The 18,719-nt window shown below is 47.9% G+C and overlaps 1 protein-coding gene across 2 annotated transcripts in view; it reads left to right on the top strand.

The window, feature by feature from the left end:
- The window catches only part of NUP205 (nucleoporin 205), a 31,545-nt gene extending 17,686 nt beyond the window's left edge, over nt 1-13,859 (top strand). For both annotated transcript variants that reach the window (XM_073650193.1, XM_073650194.1), the window contains exons 30-43: nt 2,797-2,895; nt 3,113-3,261; nt 3,660-3,851; nt 4,000-4,121; nt 4,398-4,536; nt 4,940-5,066; nt 5,416-5,492; nt 9,406-9,534; nt 9,609-9,747; nt 9,970-10,136; nt 10,218-10,341; nt 10,637-10,762; nt 11,362-11,432; nt 13,548-13,859. In XM_073650193.1, the coding sequence (XP_073506294.1) occupies nt 2,797-2,895; nt 3,113-3,261; nt 3,660-3,851; nt 4,000-4,121; nt 4,398-4,536; nt 4,940-5,066; nt 5,416-5,492; nt 9,406-9,534; nt 9,609-9,747; nt 9,970-10,136; nt 10,218-10,341; nt 10,637-10,762; nt 11,362-11,432; nt 13,548-13,700 (1,814 nt within the window). In that variant the 3' untranslated portion in view covers nt 13,701-13,859. The remainder of the gene's footprint in view (nt 1-2,796; nt 2,896-3,112; nt 3,262-3,659; nt 3,852-3,999; nt 4,122-4,397; nt 4,537-4,939; nt 5,067-5,415; nt 5,493-9,405; nt 9,535-9,608; nt 9,748-9,969; nt 10,137-10,217; nt 10,342-10,636; nt 10,763-11,361; nt 11,433-13,547) is intronic.
- Nucleotides 13,860-18,719: the final 4,860 nt, after the last annotated feature.

Here is an 18,719-nt window from a genome sequence, read left to right as displayed (position 1 = left end):
TAATAGAGAGGGGTGTGGCCGAGGTTCTTAGCCTTCAGCCAATAATAGAGAGGGGTGTGGCCGAGGTTCTTAGCCTTCAGCCAATAATAGAGAGGGGTGTGGCCGAGGTTCTTAGCCTTCAGCCAATAATAGAGAGGGGTGTGGCCGAGGTTCTTAGCCTTCAGTCAATAATAGAGAGGGGTGTGGCCGAGGTTCTTAGCCTTCAGCCAATAATAGAGAGGGGTGTGGCCGAGGTTCTTAGCCCTCGGCCAATAATAGAGAGGAGTGTGGCCAAGGTTCTTAGCCCTCGGCCAATAATAGAGAGGAGTATGGCAAAGGTTCTTAGCCCTCGGCCAATAATAGAGAGGGGTGTGGCCGAGGTTCTTAGCCTTCAGCCAATAATAGAGAGGGGTGTGGCCGAGGTTCTTAGCCTTCAGCCAATAATAGAGAGGGGTGTGGCCGAGGTTCTTAGCCTTCAGCCAATAATAGAGAGGGGTGTGGCCGAGGTTCTTAGCCTTCAGCCAATAATAGAGAGGGGTGTGGCCGAGGTTCTTAGCCTTCAGCCAATAATAGAGAGGAGTGTGGCAAAGGTTCTTAGCCCTCAGCCAGTAATAGAGAGGGGTGTGGCCGAGGTTCTTAGCCTTCAGCCAATAATAGAGAGGGGTGTGGCCGAGGTTCTTAGCCCTCAGCCAGTAATAGAGAGGGGTGTGGCCGAGGTTCTTAGCCCTCAGCCAGTAATAGAGAGGGGTGTGGCCGAGGTTCTTAGCCTTCAGCCAATAATAGAGAGGGGTGTGGCCGAGGTTCTTAGCCTTCAGCCAATAATAGAGAGGGGTGTGGCCGAGGTTCTTAGCCTTCAGTCAATAATAGAGAGGGGTGTGGCCGAGGTTCTTAGCCTTCAGCCAATAATAGAGAGGGGTGTGGCCGAGGTTCTTAGCCCTCGGCCAATAATAGAGAGGAGTGTGGCCAAGGTTCTTAGCCCTCGGCCAATAATAGAGAGGAGTATGGCAAAGGTTCTTAGCCCTCGGCCAATAATAGAGAGGGGTGTGGCCGAGGTTCTTAGCCTTCAGCCAATAATAGAGAGGGGTGTGGCCGAGGTTCTTAGCCTTCAGCCAATAATAGAGAGGGGTGTGGCCGAGGTTCTTAGCCTTCAGCCAATAATAGAGAGGGGTGTGGCCGAGGTTCTTAGCCTTCAGCCAATAATAGAGAGGGGTGTGGCCGAGGTTCTTAGCCTTCAGCCAATAATAGAGAGGAGTGTGGCAAAGGTTCTTAGCCCTCAGCCAGTAATAGAGAGGGGTGTGGCCGAGGTTCTTAGCCTTCAGCCAATAATAGAGAGGGGTGTGGCCGAGGTTCTTAGCCTTCAGCCAATAATAGAGAGGAGTGTGACAAAGGTTCTTAGCCCTCAGCCAGTAATAGAGAGGGGTGTGGCCGAGGTTCTTAGCCCTCAGCCAATAATAGAGAGGGGTGTGGCCGAGGTTCTTAGCCTTCAGCCAATAATAGAGAGGGGTGTGGCCGAGGTTCTTAGCCCTCAGCCAATAATAGAGAGGGGTGTGGCCGAGGTTCTTAGCCTTCAGCCAATAATAGAGAGGAGTGTGGCCGAGGTTCTTAGCCTTCAGCCAATAATAGAGAGGGGTGTGGCCGAGGTTCTTAGCCTTCAGCCAATAATAGAGAGGGGTGTGGCCGAGGTTCTTAGCCTTCAGCCAATAATAGAGAGGGGTGTGGCCGAGGTTCTTAGCCTTCAGCCAATAATAGAGAGGGGTGTGGCCGAGGTTCTTAGCCTTCAGCCAATAATAGAGAGGGGTGTGGCCGAGGTTCTTAGCCTTCAGCCAATAATAGAGAGGGGTGTGGCCGAGGTTCTTAGCCTTCAGCCAATAATAGAGAGGGGTGTGGCCAAGGTTCTTAGCCTTCAGCCAATAATAGAGAGGAGTGTGACAAAGGTTCTTAGCCTTCAGCCAATAATAGAGAGGGGTGTGGCCGAGGTTCTTAGCCCTCAGCCAATAATAGAGAGGGGTGTGGCCGAGGTTCTTAGCCTTCAGCCAATAATAGAGAGGGGTGTGGCCGAGGTTCTTAGCCTTCAGCCAATAATAGAGAGGGGTGTGGCCGAGGTTCTTAGCCTTCAGCCAATAATAGAGAGGGGTGTGGCCGAGGTTCTTAGCCTTCAGCCAATAATAGAGAGGGGTGTGGCCGAGGTTCTTAGCCTTCAGCCAATAATAGAGAGGGGTGTGGCCGAGGTTCTTAGCCCTCAGCCAATAATAGAGAGGAGTGTGGCCGAGGTTCTTAGCCTTCAGCCAATAATAGAGAGGGGTGTGGCCGAGGTTCTTAGCCCTCAGCCAATAATAGAGAGGGGTGTGGCCGAGGTTCTTAGCCCTCGACCAATAATAGAGAGGGGTGTGGCCGAGGTTCTTAGCCTTCAGCCAATAATAGAGAGGGGTGTGGCCGAGGTTCTTAGCCTTCAGCCAATAATAGAGAGGGGTGTGGCCGAGGTTCTTAGCCTTCAGCCAATAATAGAGAGGGGTGTGGCCGAGGTTCTTAGCCTTCAGCCAATAATAGAGAGGGGTGTGGCCGAGGTTCTTAGCCCTCAGCCAATAATAGAGAGGGGTGTGGCCGAGGTTCTTAGCCTTCAGCCAATAATAGAGAGGGGTGTGGCCGAGGTTCTTAGCCTTCAGCCAATAATAGAGAGGGGTGTGGCCGAGGTTCTTAGCCCTCAGCCAATTACATAGATGGATGGAAGTTTCACCCAGAAGGGCATGGAACACAGAACGTCACTTGTTTCGCGATAATGACGTGTCATGAAGTCTCTCCCTAATGTTGTCCGCGCAGGTGGCGGGTTGCAGAGGGTGCGGACTCATCTGTACGGAGCCCTGCTGTATTATTTGCAGATTGCCCAGAGACCAGATGAGCCGGACACTCTGGAAGCAGGTAGGTGCAAAAAAAAAAAGGATAAAACTTTCAGAAACTGCGCCACTCCTGTCCATGGACGGCATTTGGTATTGCAGCTCAGCCCCCATTTACTTGAATGTTGATGTGCTGCAATACCAGACACAGCCTATGGACAGGAGTGGCGCTGTTTATGAGCGCACACACACCAGAACAAGTCAGCACGTCCCTTATTTTCTTATTTTTTTTATCCCTTCAGCTAATAAGACAATGTGGGAGAGGCTGACTGCCCCAGAAGACGTGTTCAGTAAGCTACAGAGGGACAACCTCTCTATATTTGAGACTTACGGGGCGGCACTAATGGAGGTGATCTGCAGAGACTCCTGTGACGGGCGCGAAATCGGCAGAGTAAGGAGTTTTATGCGCGCACACAGCATTTAAAGTGTTTTTTTTTTTTTTTCTCAGATTTATATTGTTGGATAGAGCTTGCAAAAACGAGCACTTTTGCAATTTGCTGCTTGTAAAAATTTTCAGCCGTTCTTGAGATATTAACACTTTTCCTTTGTTTAGCTCATTGCTGCAGTGGTCGGTCTCCTAGGCAACGAGCTGTAAGCAAAAGAAAAATGTTAATATCTCAAGAACGGCTAAAAATTTTAACAAGGAGTAAATTACAAAAGTGCTCTTTTTTTTAATCTCTATCCAACGATATCCATTTTATGAAGATGGGAAAAATCTCTTTAAGTGTCAGTTGCTTTACAGGAAATTGCAGAATTCCATTATTTATTTATTTTTTTTCTTTCTTCCAGATGTTGGCGCTCGCCCTGTTAGACCGAATTGTCTGCGTGGACAAGCAGCAGCAGTGGCTGGCATATCTCTGTAACAGCGGATACCTACAGGCTCTAGCGGACAGCCTGGCACAGGACGACGTCGTCTTACAGAATCTGCTGAATCCGCAGCCGCCGTTGCTGAAGGCGCTGTACATCTACGAATCCAAAATGGTACGGGGGCAGTATGCGGTATAACATGGCCGGCTTGTATCCGGCATGGAGGGCGTCAATGGCTCCCCTTAATATGGAACTGAGAGGCTCTGAATGATCCCTTTAATCATTTTTCTCTGTCTTAGTATTAATAATTGTCTCTCTGCAGGCATTCTTAACCCGTGTGGCGATAAGTCAGCAAGGTGCCCTGGAACTGTTGCGGGCAGGGGTCATCCTCCGACTGGCACAGTGCCAAGTATATGACATGCGTCCAGACACAGATCAGCACGGGTAATGTTAGAAAACTTAAAAAAAAAAAAAAAAAGTGATAAAGCTCTGTCACCACTAGAGGGAGCTCCCTGCATGCTGTCAAATCCCTTCATAATGGGACTTTTCAGTAAGCTCTTCAGCTCCACCTAGTGGATAGTGAAGGGAACTGCTGATTTTACCATTTAAATTAGATTTTTTTTGCAAGGGATTTGGAGCTGTGCATCAGAGAAATGACGCTTCAGTCCATATAAAGAAGTTTTATTACCTTTACTCACGTTTCCTCCTTCCCCCTTTTAGACTGTACGGAATGAGAGAGACCCCCGTCTTCCTTCCAACACCGCTAGAAAGGTACAGACAGATCCTGTTACCCGCCCTACAGCTCTGCCAAGTGATTCTCACCTCCAGCACCGCGCAGCATCTACAGGTGGCAGGACAGGTGGGTACAAGACGGGAGCGAGGGGCATGTATGACCCCTAGGGCGTGTTTAAAGGGACTGTCCATAATGATGATATCGATGACCTGTCTTTTAGAATAGGTCGTCAATTTGCGATCGGCGGGGGTCTAATACCAGTGAGCTGTTTGCACCTCCAGTGGCTGTTCTCAGGTACTGCAGCTCATTTCCTATTGAAGTGAATGTGATCTGAGATGCAGTACCCCAAAATGGCCACTATACACTGATGCCGACCCAGCAGTCTGATATGGACAATCCCTTTAATATCTGTCTTGGTGGAAAAACTCTTCCACCCTCCACCACCTCCCATCCCAACAGATACATCCTGTTAGGGCTGGACAGGAAGAGTTGTCATGGGACCCTTTTGCTTTTTCCACTTCTCTAATAGGTGCTTCAGTTCCTGATCGCTCATTCGGATACGATCCACACCATTCTCAGAAGCAAAGAGGGCAGTGTTGGTTCTCTGCAGGAGCTGGCACTGCTGACGGGCATTATCAGCAAAGCGGCACTTCCAGGTAGGTGTCTCGTTCATTTATACCTAACCTTACCTGAGTTTTTTTTAATATTTTTTTTCGGTACAGAACTCCAAATTTTCTGAAATTAAAATGATAAAATGTTGTTCACCTGCAGCCGCCACTAGAGGGAGCTCAAGGCATGCAGTAAACTCTGAAGCTCCCTCTGGTGGCAGCTAAAGGTAAACCGCAAATGTTGCACTTTATTCTATGTATTCCAGCAAGAGAATCTGGACCATTCATGATCCCATTGTCCTCTCAGGTGCATTTTCGTATCCTCTCGGTCTCGGCAGCATCCTAGACCCTTTTTTGACCCAAGGAACTTTATTAATTTCACATTTTCCTTCCGTAGAGGTGGTGAATGATCTGGCTTCTGTCCTAAACGAGGGTCCTACGGTCGAACTGCACGGACACTTGGGGCGATTCCAGGTAATGGGGGGAAAATTGATATTTTCCTGGTTGGTTTAAAGGGGTACACCACACTCCCCGTTGTCATTGGGAAATCTGATAGTCGTTCTGCAGCTATTTAGGCTTTTTTTTTTTTTTTTTTTAGCAGAACCCTTCAGTAAGAAAATCTGATCTAAATTTCTAATCTGTTTTTAAGTAAAATCTTTTTTTTTTATTTTTTTTTTTAACCCCTTTAAAGCCCATGACGTACTAATACGCGCCTGTGCCCTGGGCTTTAAGAGCCTGACCCGTATTAATATGTCATGGCGATCGCGCGCGCACACAGGCTGTGCGGGGCGATCGCCGCCAGGTGTCAGCTGATTGTCACAGCTGACACCCGGTACTATGTGCAGGGAGTGGTCCCGCACCGCTCCCGACACATTAACCCCCGCAATGCTGCAATCGAAGTCGATCGCAGCATTGCGGTGGCTAAGGGGAGGTGATCGGAATACTCACCTCCTCTTCCGACCTCCAGCGCTGTCTGCCGCGGCTTCCTGGATGTTGCCATGACGACCCGATGTCGTCATGACAACATCTGGGTCACCAGACAGCAGGAAGATTTTTGGTCATGTGCAGTGCATGACCAAAGTATCTTCTACATCTCCAGCGCTGACAGCCTGTATAGCACAGGGATGGTGCTCCATCCCTATGCTGTGCAGGCGATCAGAATAAAAAAAGTGAAAGGCCCATAGTGGGACAAAGTAAAAAAAAGTAAAAAAAACTCCCAGAAAGTGGAAAAAAAAAAAAAAAAAAAATTGTAAAAATATAAAAAAAAAAATAAAATAAAATAAAAATAATCCACCAAAAATAAAAATTATAATGTACCCATCAATAAATATTATGAAAAAAAAACCAAACAAACAATAAAAGTACACATATTTGGTATCGCCGCGTCCGGAACGACCTGACCTATAAAATTGCCCCACTAGTTAACCCCTTCAGTGAACATGGTAAAAAAAAAAAAAACAAAGCAAAAAACAATGCTTTATCATCATAGCGCCAAACAAAAAATGGAATAACACGCGATCAAGAAGACTGATGTAAATAAAAATGTTACCGCTGAAAACGTCATCTTGTCCCGCAAAAAACAAGCTGCCATACAGCTCCATCATCCGAAAAATAAAAAAGTTACAGCTCTCAGAATAAAGCAATGCAAAAAAATAATTTTTTCTATAAAATAGCTTTTATTGTGTAAAAGCGCCAAAACATAGAAAAACGATATAAATGTGGTACCGCTGTAAACATACTGACCCGAAAAATAAAGCTGCCTTATCAATTTTACCACACGCGGAGCAGAATAAAAAAATGTAAAAAAAACACAATTCCTGAATTGTTGGTTTTTGTTTATTCTGCCTCCCAAAAATCGGAATAGAAAGCGATCAAAAAATGTCACGTGGCTGAAAATGGCACCAATAAAAACGTGAACTCATCGCGCAAAAAAACAAGCTGTCACATGACTGTCTGCCAAAATCTGGAAAAATTATAGCTCTCAAAATATGGCGATGCAAAAACTAGATTTTACAAAAAATGCGTCTTTTAGTGTGTGACAGCTGTCAGTCATAAAAACCCCATATGATTCTGGTATCGCTGTAGTCGCACCGACCCGAAGAATAAGGTCGTCTAATCACTTATACCGCACGAGGAACGGCGTAAAAAATAAACGCTAGGGTTGGGGTTGTATTAGGGTTAGGGTTGGGGTTGGGATTTTTTTCAAAAGAAAAAAAAAAAAAGATGACGATATGGCGACTAGTGTTGAGCGCAAGTGCTCGCTACTTGAGTTTGCATCGGGTGCTCGGGTATACATTGAGTATCGCGGGTGCTCGAGTCTCCGCCCCATATGATTCGCGGCCAAGAAAACCTCGCGGGGATTGCCTGCCATGCACGAGCGATCCCCGCATGTTTTTTGGGGGTGTCTAATAACCGTGAAACATGCGGGCGGGGACTCGAGCATTTCACTCGAGCACCCGTGATACATGGTGCATACCCGAGTACCCGATGCAAACTCAAGTAGCGAGCACTTGCACTCAAGACTAATGACAACTTATTCAATATGATGACCTAATGTTATCAAATTCTGTGTCGTACCTCTGGGTTCAAAATGTTCACTATACCCCTTGATAAAATCCTTGAGGGGTGTAGTTTCCAAAATGGGGTCACTTGTGGGGGGTTTCCACTGTTTAGGCAGATCAGGGGCTCTCCAAACGCGACATGGCATCCGCTCTCAATTCCAGCCGATTTTGCGTTCAAAAAGTCACACAGTGCTCCTTCCTTCTGAACTCTGCCGAGTGCCCAAAAAAAATATTTTCCCCACATATGGGGTATTGGCGTACTCAGGAGAAATTGCACAAAAGTTTTTGGGGTCCATTTTCTCCTCTTACCCTTGTGTAAAAAAAAAGTGGGGCTAAAACATCAATTTTGTGGAAAAAGTTAATTTTTTTATTTTCACGGCTCCATGTTATAAACTTCTGTAAAGCACTTGGGGGTTCAAGGTGCTCACCACACATCTAGATAAGTTCCCTGAGGGGTCTAGTTTCCAAAATGGGGTCACTTGTGGGGGGTTTCCACTGTTTAGGCACATCAGGGGCTCTCCAAACGCAACATGGCATCCGCTAATTATTCAAGCAAATTTTACAATCAAAAAGTCAAATGGCGCTCCTTCCCTTCCGAGCCCTGCCGTGCGCCCAAACAGTTGTTTTCCCCCACATATGGGGTATGTGCGTGCCCAGGGGAAATTGCACAACAAATTTCGGGGTCCATTTTTTCCTGTTACACCTGCGAAAATAAAAAAAAATTGGGGTCTAAAGTAACATTTTTGAGAAAAAAGTTAAATGTTAATTTTTTTCTTCTACATTACAAAAATTCCTGTGCAGCACCTGAAGGGTTAATAAAGTTCTTGAATGTGGTTTTGAGCACCTTGAGGGGTGCAGTTTTTAGAATGGTGTCACTTTTGGGTATTTTCTGTCATATAGACCCCTCAAAGTGACTTCAAATGTGATGTGGTCCCTAAAAAAATGGTTTTGTAAATTTTGTTGGGAGAATGAGAAATCGCTGGTCAACTTTTAACCCTTATAGCTCCCTAACAAAAAAAAAATTTGGTTCCAAAATTGTGCTGATGTAAAGTAGACATGTGGGAAATGTTATTTATTAACTATTTTGTGTGACATATCTCTCTGATTTAAGGGCATAAAAATTCAAATTTTGAAAATTGCAAAATTTTCAACATTTTCGCCAAATTTCCGTTTTTTTTCACAAATAAACCCAAGTGATATCGAAGAGATTTTACCACTATCATAAAGTACAATATGTCACCAAAAAACAATCTCAGAATCAGGGGGATCCGTTGAAGCGTTCCAGAGTAATTACCCCATAAAGTGACAGTGGTCAGAATTGTAAAAATTGGCCCGGTCATTAACGTGCAAACCATCTAGGGTTGTAAAGGGGTTAAAAACGGATTTGCTGGCGATCAGTGATAGTTTGAGTTACTGCATGTTTTCCCTACAGCGGCCATTACTGGAGAAATATTGTATTACACGTTTAATGTGTAATAGGGCTCGGGATGGTCCCATAATTACAATTTGTTGTTGATTGCTGGAGGGGTCTGACAGTGGAGGGGGGGAGGAGGGGGTCTCATGCATGATCAGCGCTTTAATCTCCAGTCTACCATGAGACCCCCAGAGACACTTATCTCCTATCCTGTGGTAAGGTGTGGTCATGTGAAAACCCCTTTAATGGGACACCCTTTCCCCCAAGTACTATTCCACTATTATTTTGTATAAAAGACGTGTAATACCACATTTCTCCCATAGTGGCCACTGTAGAAAAAAACAATAAACCTTCCCCGATCACTGATCGCCAGCAGATCTCGTCCTACATTTTTTTTGCTTTTTTTTTTCAGCGCCTTTGCCTTTCTTTATTAAACCGGTTCGGGGGGTCAGACAAGGTGCGTCAGCTGAGCTTACAGGACGACGGCGCCCACGTGGACGGGGTGAGCGCCAAGGACGACATGGAGCTGGCGATGCAGCGGGTGAGTCCGGAGCACCCTGTGTGCGCCATACTTTTTTCCTTTTGGGTTATTTAATGTAGTTTTTTTTCTCCTAGATCTGCTCCAATGTGATGGAGTACTGCCAGACTCTGATGCTGCAGAACTCCCCGAACCTCCAGCAGATGGTTTGTCTCTTCACCCCGAGCCTGACGGAGGGCGGCAGCGGCGGCGGGAGCAGAGAGGCCTCCAGATTAGGTCAGTAGTTGGGGTTCCCACTCACAGGAGGCGTCCGACTTTGCATCCCTTTTTATATTCTTCCAAGCACAGCGCCATACTTTCGCAGTGGACGTATCTAGTACTGCACTTTTCTGAGCTGCAATACCAAGCATGGCCACTATAAATGTATGGCGCTGTGCCTTATAAACATGGACGCGACCGCATCATTTAATAGTGTTTTTTTTTTCGTGCCCATTCTAGAAAGCCAGCCCTCGCTGTTCCCGTCCTGGCGGCTGCCCAGTCTGGGCATCGTGTTGTCCCTGTTGAAGCAATGCTCCAGCGACTTCTTCGTCTACTACGACATCCACCGGCAGAGCGTCAGCAAACTGCAGAACGTGGAGCAGCTGCCCCCGGATGAGATCAAGGAGGTATCGGACGAGCTCTTACCTCCTCGTTAGTGACCCCCTCGTCTTCTTCCTTCCTTAATTATTTGGCCCCCTTCCTCCTAGCTGTGCCAGTCTGAGACGCCCGTTGGAGTGGATAAAATCTCCACCACCCAGAAGTATCTGCTGGCGCGACGGAGACTGGTGAAACTTATCAACAGCAGAGCCAAGCTGCTGTCCGTCTGCTGCTGTATCCTTTCCGGGAAGGGCTATTGCGCTCTGTTATCAGCCATATCAGACTTAGTAGTACCATTTTAATCGTATTAGATCTAATGCGGGGCCTCCAGGCCAATATGTGGACCCCCGGGTCATTCCCGCTCCCTTAAGCACTGCACTTAGCATGAAATAGTAGATTCATTCTGCTTTCTTCCTAGCGCACGAGTCTGCATTCATGGTTAGTCTGCAGTTCTTCGAGGGTCCTGTGTGTCCCTAGTGGTCAGCGCCCCCTTCTGGAGGAAATTGTCCTTAACCAAATGGTAAACTAGATATCATTGAAACCTGCCTCTTCGTCCTATGGCGCCACCTAGAGTATTACCTGCTGCAGTGCACTCCCAGTGACAGTCAGGACTCCTTATTCTCCAGTGCATCCTTTACCAGCAGGAGATTTCAGGGTAAATCCTTATAATCCGTTCTTATAGTGGCATAGGACAGGGCTGATGCGGATCTGGGAAACTTGCTCTGGGAAACTTGCAGGCCGAGGCCCGTGTGGCTCTGCGAAACTTGCAGGCCGAGGCCCGTGTGGCTCTGGGAAACTTGCAGGCCGAGGCCCGTGTGGCTCTGGGAAACTTGCAGGCTGAGGCCCGTGTGGCTTTGGGAAACTTGCAGGCCGAGGCCCGTGTGGCTCTGGGAAACTTGCAGGCCGAGGCCCGTGTGGCTCTGGGAAACTTGCAGGCCGGGGTCCGTGTGGCTCTGGGAAACTTGCAGGCCGGGGTCCGTGTGGCTCTGGGAAACTTGCAGGCCGGGGTCCGTGTGGCTCTGGGAAACTTGCAGGCCGGGGTCCGTGTGGCTCTGGGAAACTTGCAGGCCGGGGTCCGTGTGGCTCTGGGAAACTTGCAGGCCGGGGTCCGTGTGGCTCTGGGAAACTTGCAGGCCGGGGTCCGTGTGGCTCTAGGGAAACTTGCAGGCCGGGGTCCATGTGGCTCTAGGGAAACTTGCAGGCCGGTGCGGATCTGGGAAGCATGACTTTTTTTTTTTTGCTTTTTCTCGGTAGACACACTAAACAGCGAGCGTAACACTGACCTCAGGACGCCGAACAGACTGAGCCAACAAGATATGGAAATGGTGAGACTGATCTTTTATTTTCATTCTATGATTAAAGGGCCAATAACTCCTAAAATTTAGTTTTCTAAGAGTTTTTTTTCCCATACTCCATCTATTTTACAAGCTTTTTATATGCATGCCCACTATAGCTTTAAATAGTCGTGATCGCCTTTGCAATACAAGTAATAACACAAACAATGACCGTCCCACGAGTCTCTATTTGCCCAAGGTATTCATAGCTGAACATCCCACCTGGTTTCCAAACTTGGAATTACTGCCGCCCTTTATACTTCCTCCCTGCTGTGGAAATGCTGGAGCTGAAGGAAAGGATAGAGATATAGCTGAAATAACGTGACTGTCTTTACCTGAACAGCCTATTGATAAGCTGCCTGCGTGTCTTCAGGCCCGGACGGCTACTAAAGCCCTGTGATCACAGCAGCATCGGCAAGAAAGTCATTTCTGCTTTAGAGATGGGATGATGGGACGAGTGACTGCGAGCTCTGCTGTATGCTTGACTTTAAGTCATTGGCGATCTCTCTCCACTTATGAGCCACTTCTTTTCCTCTCCCCACCGCCTAATCTCATCATTTGTTAGCTCACTGAGGGATCAGATTACATCAGCCTATTTAAAGTATTTGGAGAGAAGGGCAGATGCACATTATGCTGCTGCTTTCCAGTAAGTGTTTCATCCCAGAGATGGATTCACAGCTGCAATGTTCAGTACTGCTGTATAATGTTTCTCCAGAGCTGTATTCACAGCTACACTGCTCAGTACGGCTGTGTAATGCCCTCAAGAGCTGGATTCACAGCTCAGTACTGCTGTATAATGCCCTCCGGAGCGGGATTCACAGCTACACTGCTCAGTACGGCTGTGTAATGCCCTCAAGAGCTGGATTCACAGCTCAGTACTGCTGTATAATGCCATCCAGAGCTAGATTCACAGCTACACTGCTCAGTACGGCTGTGTAATGCCCTCCAGACCTGGATTCACAGCTCGGTACTGCTGTATAATGCCCTCCGGAGCGGGATTCACAGCTACGCTGCTCAGTACTGCTGTGTAATGCCCTCCAGAGCTGGATTCACAGCTACACTGCTCAGTACTGCTGTGTAATGCCCTCCAGAGCTGGATTCACAGCTACGCTGCTCAGTACTGCTGTGTAATGCCCTCCAGAGCTGGATTCACAGCTACACTGCTCAGTACTGCTGTGTAATGCCCTCCAGAGCTGGATTCACAGCTACACTGCTCAGTACTGCTGTATAATGCCCTCCAGAGCTGGATTCACAGCTATGCTGCTCTGTACTGTTGGATAATGCCCTCCAGAGCTGGATTCACAGCTACACTGCTCAGTACTGCTGTATAATGCCCTCCAGAGCTGGATTCACAGCTATGCTGCTCTGTACTGTTGGATAATGCCCTCCAGAGCTGGATTCACAGCTACACTGCTCAGTACTGCTGTATAATGCCCTCCAGAGCTGGATTCACAGCTATGCTGCTCTGTACTGTTGGATAATGCCCTCCAGAGCTGGATTCACAGCTATGCTGCTCTGTACTGCTGTGTAATGCCCTCCAGAGCTGGATTCACAGCTACACTGCTCAGTACTGCTGTATAATGCTCTCCAGAGCTGGATTCACAGCTATGCTGCTCTGTACTGCTGTGTAATGCCCTCCAGAGCTGGATTCACAGCTACACTGCTCAGTACTGCTGTATAATGCCCTCCAGAGCTGGATTCACAGCTATGCTGCTCTGTACTGTTGGATAATGCCCTCCAGAGCTGGATTCACAGCTATGCTGCTCTGTACTGCTGTATAATGCCCTCCAGAGCTGGATTCACAGCTACACTTCTCAGTGCTACTGTATAATGTTCTCAATTCTGCTGCTTAATCGTAACATTTACTACATAGAGAAAAGAGAGCAGGAATCCCTCACCTCTGTATGGGAGGCCTAATAGCAGCCAGTCTCCATCCAGTAGCTCAGGGACAACTGAACATTAGAGCCTGCAGAGAGAAAAACTGGCGAAACGTACAGGATACAAGTCATGTAATGGCCAGAAATAGTGATATTCCTCATGTACGCAAACACCTGCAATGACGGGTTCACTTTAAGGTCTCTTAATGGCTATTTATTTTATCCACAGCTTCAGAGAGAAGGCGCCAACCTCTTTGGGGAATCTCTGCAGAAGAGACTGCTGGAGATAGAGAGCATGTACTGTAAAGTGCGGTCTCGGCACAGCTTCATCCAGGCGCTGCTGCGGAGGATAAGGGGTCTCCTCCGTGTATCCAGAGCCTGATCCCAAACATAGAACTTCTAAAACGTGCACAATAAATTTTGTACTTTATAAGTTATGGACGGATTTTTACACTTTTTTTTTCCAGATTAAAAGAAAAATTAAAGGTGACTTTTTTTATTGCCGCTCAGAAATCAATAAAACAAATGTCTTTCATACGGATGTAATATTGTTTGCGTGTTTATTAGAAAATGGGGGTGCAGTCAAATTCCGTTACTTCAGCATCCAGTAATCCAGAAAATAATCATCCAGCGCTGAACTGCGCTGTTATATAGACCATATGGTGGTCAGAGTTCTTGTTTTCTGACACAAAGCTCCAAATCCCCATGCATAGACCATTTCAGATTCAATTCACCTACCTTTGCTCACCATTAGAGGGCGCTCACTGAAAAGTAGTTAACTAAAATTCTATTACCTGCACTCACCACTAGAGGGAGCTCACTAAAAAAAAGTTTACTACAATTCTGTTACCTGCACTTGCCACTAGAGGGAGCTCATTAAAGAACTAGTCTTCTGAAATCTTGCTACCTGCGCTCACCACTAGATGCACACTGAAGATTAGTAAGCTCAAATTCTGTTACCTGCACTCACTAAACACAAGTTTACTAAAACACTGATACCTGTGCCCACCACTAGAGGGAGCTCACTGAACATAAGTTTACTAGAGGGAGCATTGAATGCAGTGTATTAGCTGCATGTAGGGAGCTCCCCCTAGTGGTGACTGCAGACAGGATCTCATCATGTATCTCTGTATACAGGGAGCTCCCCCTAGTGGTGACTGCAGACAGAATCTTATCATGTATCTCTGTATACAGGGAGCTCCCCCTAGTGGTGGCTGCAGACAGGATCTTATCATGTATCTCTGTATACAGGGAGCTCCCCCTAGTGGTGGCTGCAGACAGAATCTTATCATGTATCTCTGTATACAGGGAGCTCCCCCTAGTGCTGGCTGCAGACAGGATCTTATCATGTATCTCTGTATACAGGGAGCTCCCTCTAGTGGTGTCTGCAGACAGGATCTTATCATGTATCTCTGTATACAGGGAGCTCCCCCTAGTGGTGGCTGCAGACAGGATCTTATCATGTATCTCTGTATACAGGGAGCTCCCCCTAGTGGTGGCTGCAGACAGGATCTTATCATGTATCTCTGTGTACAGGGAGCTCCCCCTAGTGGTGGCTGCAGACAGGATCTTATCATGTATCTCTGTATACAGGGAGCTCCCCCTAGTGGTGGCTGCAGACAGGATCTTATCATGTATCTCTGTATACAGGGAGCTCCCCCTAGTGGTGGCTGCAGACAGGATCTTATCATGTATCTCTGTATACAGGGAGCTCCCCCTAGTGGTGGCTGCAGACAGAATCTTATCATGTATCTCTGTATACAGGGAGCTCCCCCTAGTGGTGGCTGCAGACAGGATCTTATCATGTATCTCTATATACAGGGAGCTCCCTCTACTGGTGTCTGCAGACAGGATCTTATCATGTATCTCTGTATACAGGGAGCTCCCCCTAGTGCTGGCTGCAGACAGGATCTTATCATGTATCTCTGTGTACAGGGAGCTCCCCCTAGTGGTGGCTGCAGACAGGATCTGATCATGTATCTCTGTGTACAGGGAGCTCCCCCTAGTGGTGGCTGCAGACAGGATCTTATCATGTATCTCTGTATACAGGGAGCTCCCCCTAGTGGTGGCTGCAAACAGAATCTTATCATGTATCTCTGTGTACAGGGAGCTCCCCCTAGTGGTGGCTGCAGACAGGATCTTATCATGTATCTCTGTATACAGGGAGCTCCACCTAGTGGTGGCTGCAAACAGAATCTTATCATGTATCTCTGTGTACAGGGAGCTCCCCCTAGTGGTGGCTGCAGACAGGATCTTATCATGTATCTCTGTATACAGGGAGCTCCACCTAGTGGTGGCTGCAAACAGAATCTTATCATGTATCTCTGTATACAGGGAGCTCCCCCTAGTGGTGGCTGCAGACAGGATCTTATCATGTATCTCTGTATACAGGGAGCTCCCCCTAGTGGTGGCTGCAAACAGAATCTTATCATGTATCTCTGTGTACAGGGAGCTCCCCGTAGTGGTGGCTGCAGACAGGATCTTATCATGTATCTCTGTATACAGGGAGCTCCCCCTAGTGGTGGCTGCAAACAGAATCTTATCATGTATCTCTGTGTACAGGGAGCTCCCCCTAGTGGTGGCTGCAGACAGGATCTTATCATGTATCTCTGTATACAGGGAGCTCCCCCTAGTGGTGGCTGCAGACAGGATCTGATCATGTATCTCTGTATACAGGGAGCTCCCCCTAGTGGTGACTGCAGACAGGATCTCATCATGTATCTCTGTATACTGGGAGCTCCCCCTAGCGGTGACTGCAGACAGGATCTTACCATGTATCTCTGTATACAGGGAGCTCCCCCTAGTGGTGACTGCAGACAGGATCTTATCATGTATCTCTGTATACAGGGAGCTCCCCCTAGTGGTGACTGCAGACAGGATCTTATCATGTATCTCTGTATACAGGGAGCTCCCCCTAGAGGTGGCTGCAGACAGAATCTTATCATGTATTGTGTATACAGGGAGCTCCCCCTAGTGGTGGCTGCAGACAGGATCTTATCATGTATCTCTGTATACAGGGAGCTCCCCCTATAGGTGGCTGCAGACAGGATCTTATCATGTATCTGTGTATACAGGGAGCTCCCCCTAGTGGTGGCTGCAGACAGGATCTTATCATGTATCTCTGTATACAGGGAGCTCCCCCTAGTGGTGGCTGCAGACAGAATCTTATCATGTATCTCTGTGTACAGGGAGCTCCCCCTAGTGGTGGCTGCAGACAGAATCTTATCATGTATCTCTGTGTACAGGGAGCTCCCCGTAGTGGTGGCTGCAGACAGGATCTGATCATGTATCTCTGTGTACAGGGAGCTCCCCGTAGTGGTGGCTGCAGACAGGATCTGATCATGTATCTCTGTATACAGGGAGCTCCCCCTAGTGGTGGCTGCAGACAGGATCTCATCATGTATCTCTGTATACAGGGAGCTCCCCCTAGTGGTGGCTGCAGATAGGATCTTATCATGTATCTCTGTATACAGGGAGCTCCCCCTAGCGGTGACTGCAGACAGGATCTTATCATGTATCTCTGTATACAGGGAGCTCCCCCTAGTGGTGACTGCAGACAGGATCTTATCATGTATCTCTGTATACAGGGAGCTCCCCCTAGCGGTGACTGCAGACAGGATCTTATCATGTTTCTCTGTATACAGGGAGCTCCCCCTAGTGGTGACTGCAGACAGGATCTTATCATGTATCTCTGTATACAGGGAGCTCCCCCTAGTGGTGGCTGCAGACAGGATCTCATCATGTATCTCTGTATACAGGGAGCTCCCCCTAGTGGTGGCTGCAGACAGAATCTTATCATGTATCTCTATACAGGGAGCTCCCCCTAGTGGTGACTGCAGACAGAATCTTATCATGTATCTCTGTATACAGGGTGCTCCCCCTAGTGGTGGCTGCAGACAGGATCTTATCATGTATCTCTGTGTACAGGGAGCTCCCCGTAGTGGTGGCTGCAGACAGGATCTTATCATGTATCTCTGTATACAGGGAGCTCCCCTAGTGCTGGCTGCAGACAGGATCTTATCATGTATCTCTGTATACAGGGAGCTCCCCTAGTGCTGGCTGCAGACAGGATCTTATCATGTATCTCTGTATACAGGGTGCTCCCCCTAGTGGTGGCTGCAGACAGGATCTTATCATGTATCTCTGTGTACAGGGAGCTCCCCCTAGTGGTGGCTGCAGACAGAATCTTATCATGTATCTCTGTGTACAGGGAGCTCCCCCCCCTAGTGGTGGCTGCAGACAGGATCTGATCATGTATCTCTGTGTACAGGGAGCTCCCCGTAGTGGTGGCTGCAGACAGGATCTGATCATGTATCTCTGTGTACAGGGAGCTCCCCGTAGTGGTGGCTGCAGACAGGATCTGATCATGTATCTCTGTATACAGGGAGCTCCCCCTAGTGGTGGCTGCAGACAGGATCTCATCATGTATCTCTGTATACAGGGAGCTCCCCCTAGTGGTGGCTGCAGATAGGATCTTATCATGTATCTCTGTATACAGGGAGCTCCCCCTAGCGGTGACTGCAGACAGGATCTTATCATGTATCTCTGTATACAGGGAGCTCCCCCTAGTGGTGACTGCAGACAGGATCTTATCATGTATCTCTGTATACAGGGAGCTCCTCCTAGCGGTGACTGCAGACAGGATCTTATCATGTATCTCTGTATACAGGGAGCTCCCCCTAGTGGTGACTGCAGACAGGATCTTATCATGTATCTCTGTATACAGGGAGCTCCCCCTAGTGGTGGCTGCAGACAGGATCTCATCATGTATCTCTGTATACAGGGAGCTCCCCCTAGTGGTGGCTGCAGACAGAATCTTATCATGTATCTCTATACAGGGAGCTCCCCCTAGTGGTGACTGCAGACAGAATCTTATCATGTATCTGTGTATACAGCGAGCTCCCCCTAGTGCTGGCTGCAGACAGGATCTTATCATGTATCTCTGTATACAGGGAGCTCCTTCTAGTGGTGTCTGCAGACAGGATCTTATCATGTATCTCTGTATACAGGGTGCTCCCCCTAGTGGTGGCTGCAGACAGGATCTTATCATGTATCTCTGTGTACAGGGAGCTCCCCGTAGTGGTGGCTGCACACAGGATCTTATCATGTATCTCTGTATACAGGGAGCTCCCCCTAGTGCTGGCTGCAGACAGGATCTTATCATGTATCTCTGTATACAGGGTGCTCCCCCTAGTGGTGGCTGCAGACAGGATCTGATCATGTATCTCTGTGTACAGGGAGCTCCCCCTAGTGGTGGCTGCAGACAGGATCTGATCATGTATCTCTGTGTACAGGGAGCTCCCCCTAGTGGTGGCTGCAGACAGGATCTGATCATGTATCTCTGTGTACAGGGAGCTCCCCGTAGTGGTGGCTGCAGACAGGATCTCATCATGTATCTCTG

This window comes from Phyllobates terribilis, unplaced genomic scaffold (genome assembly GCF_046119375.1).
Source record: "Phyllobates terribilis strain yellow unplaced genomic scaffold, ASM4611937v1 Scaffold_10__3_contigs__length_209671492, whole genome shotgun sequence".
In the NCBI taxonomy this organism is placed as follows: domain Eukaryota; kingdom Metazoa; phylum Chordata; class Amphibia; order Anura; family Dendrobatidae; genus Phyllobates; species Phyllobates terribilis.
The sequence above is the reverse complement of the archived record's forward strand: the minus strand, read 5'-3'. Positions and strand labels throughout refer to the sequence as shown.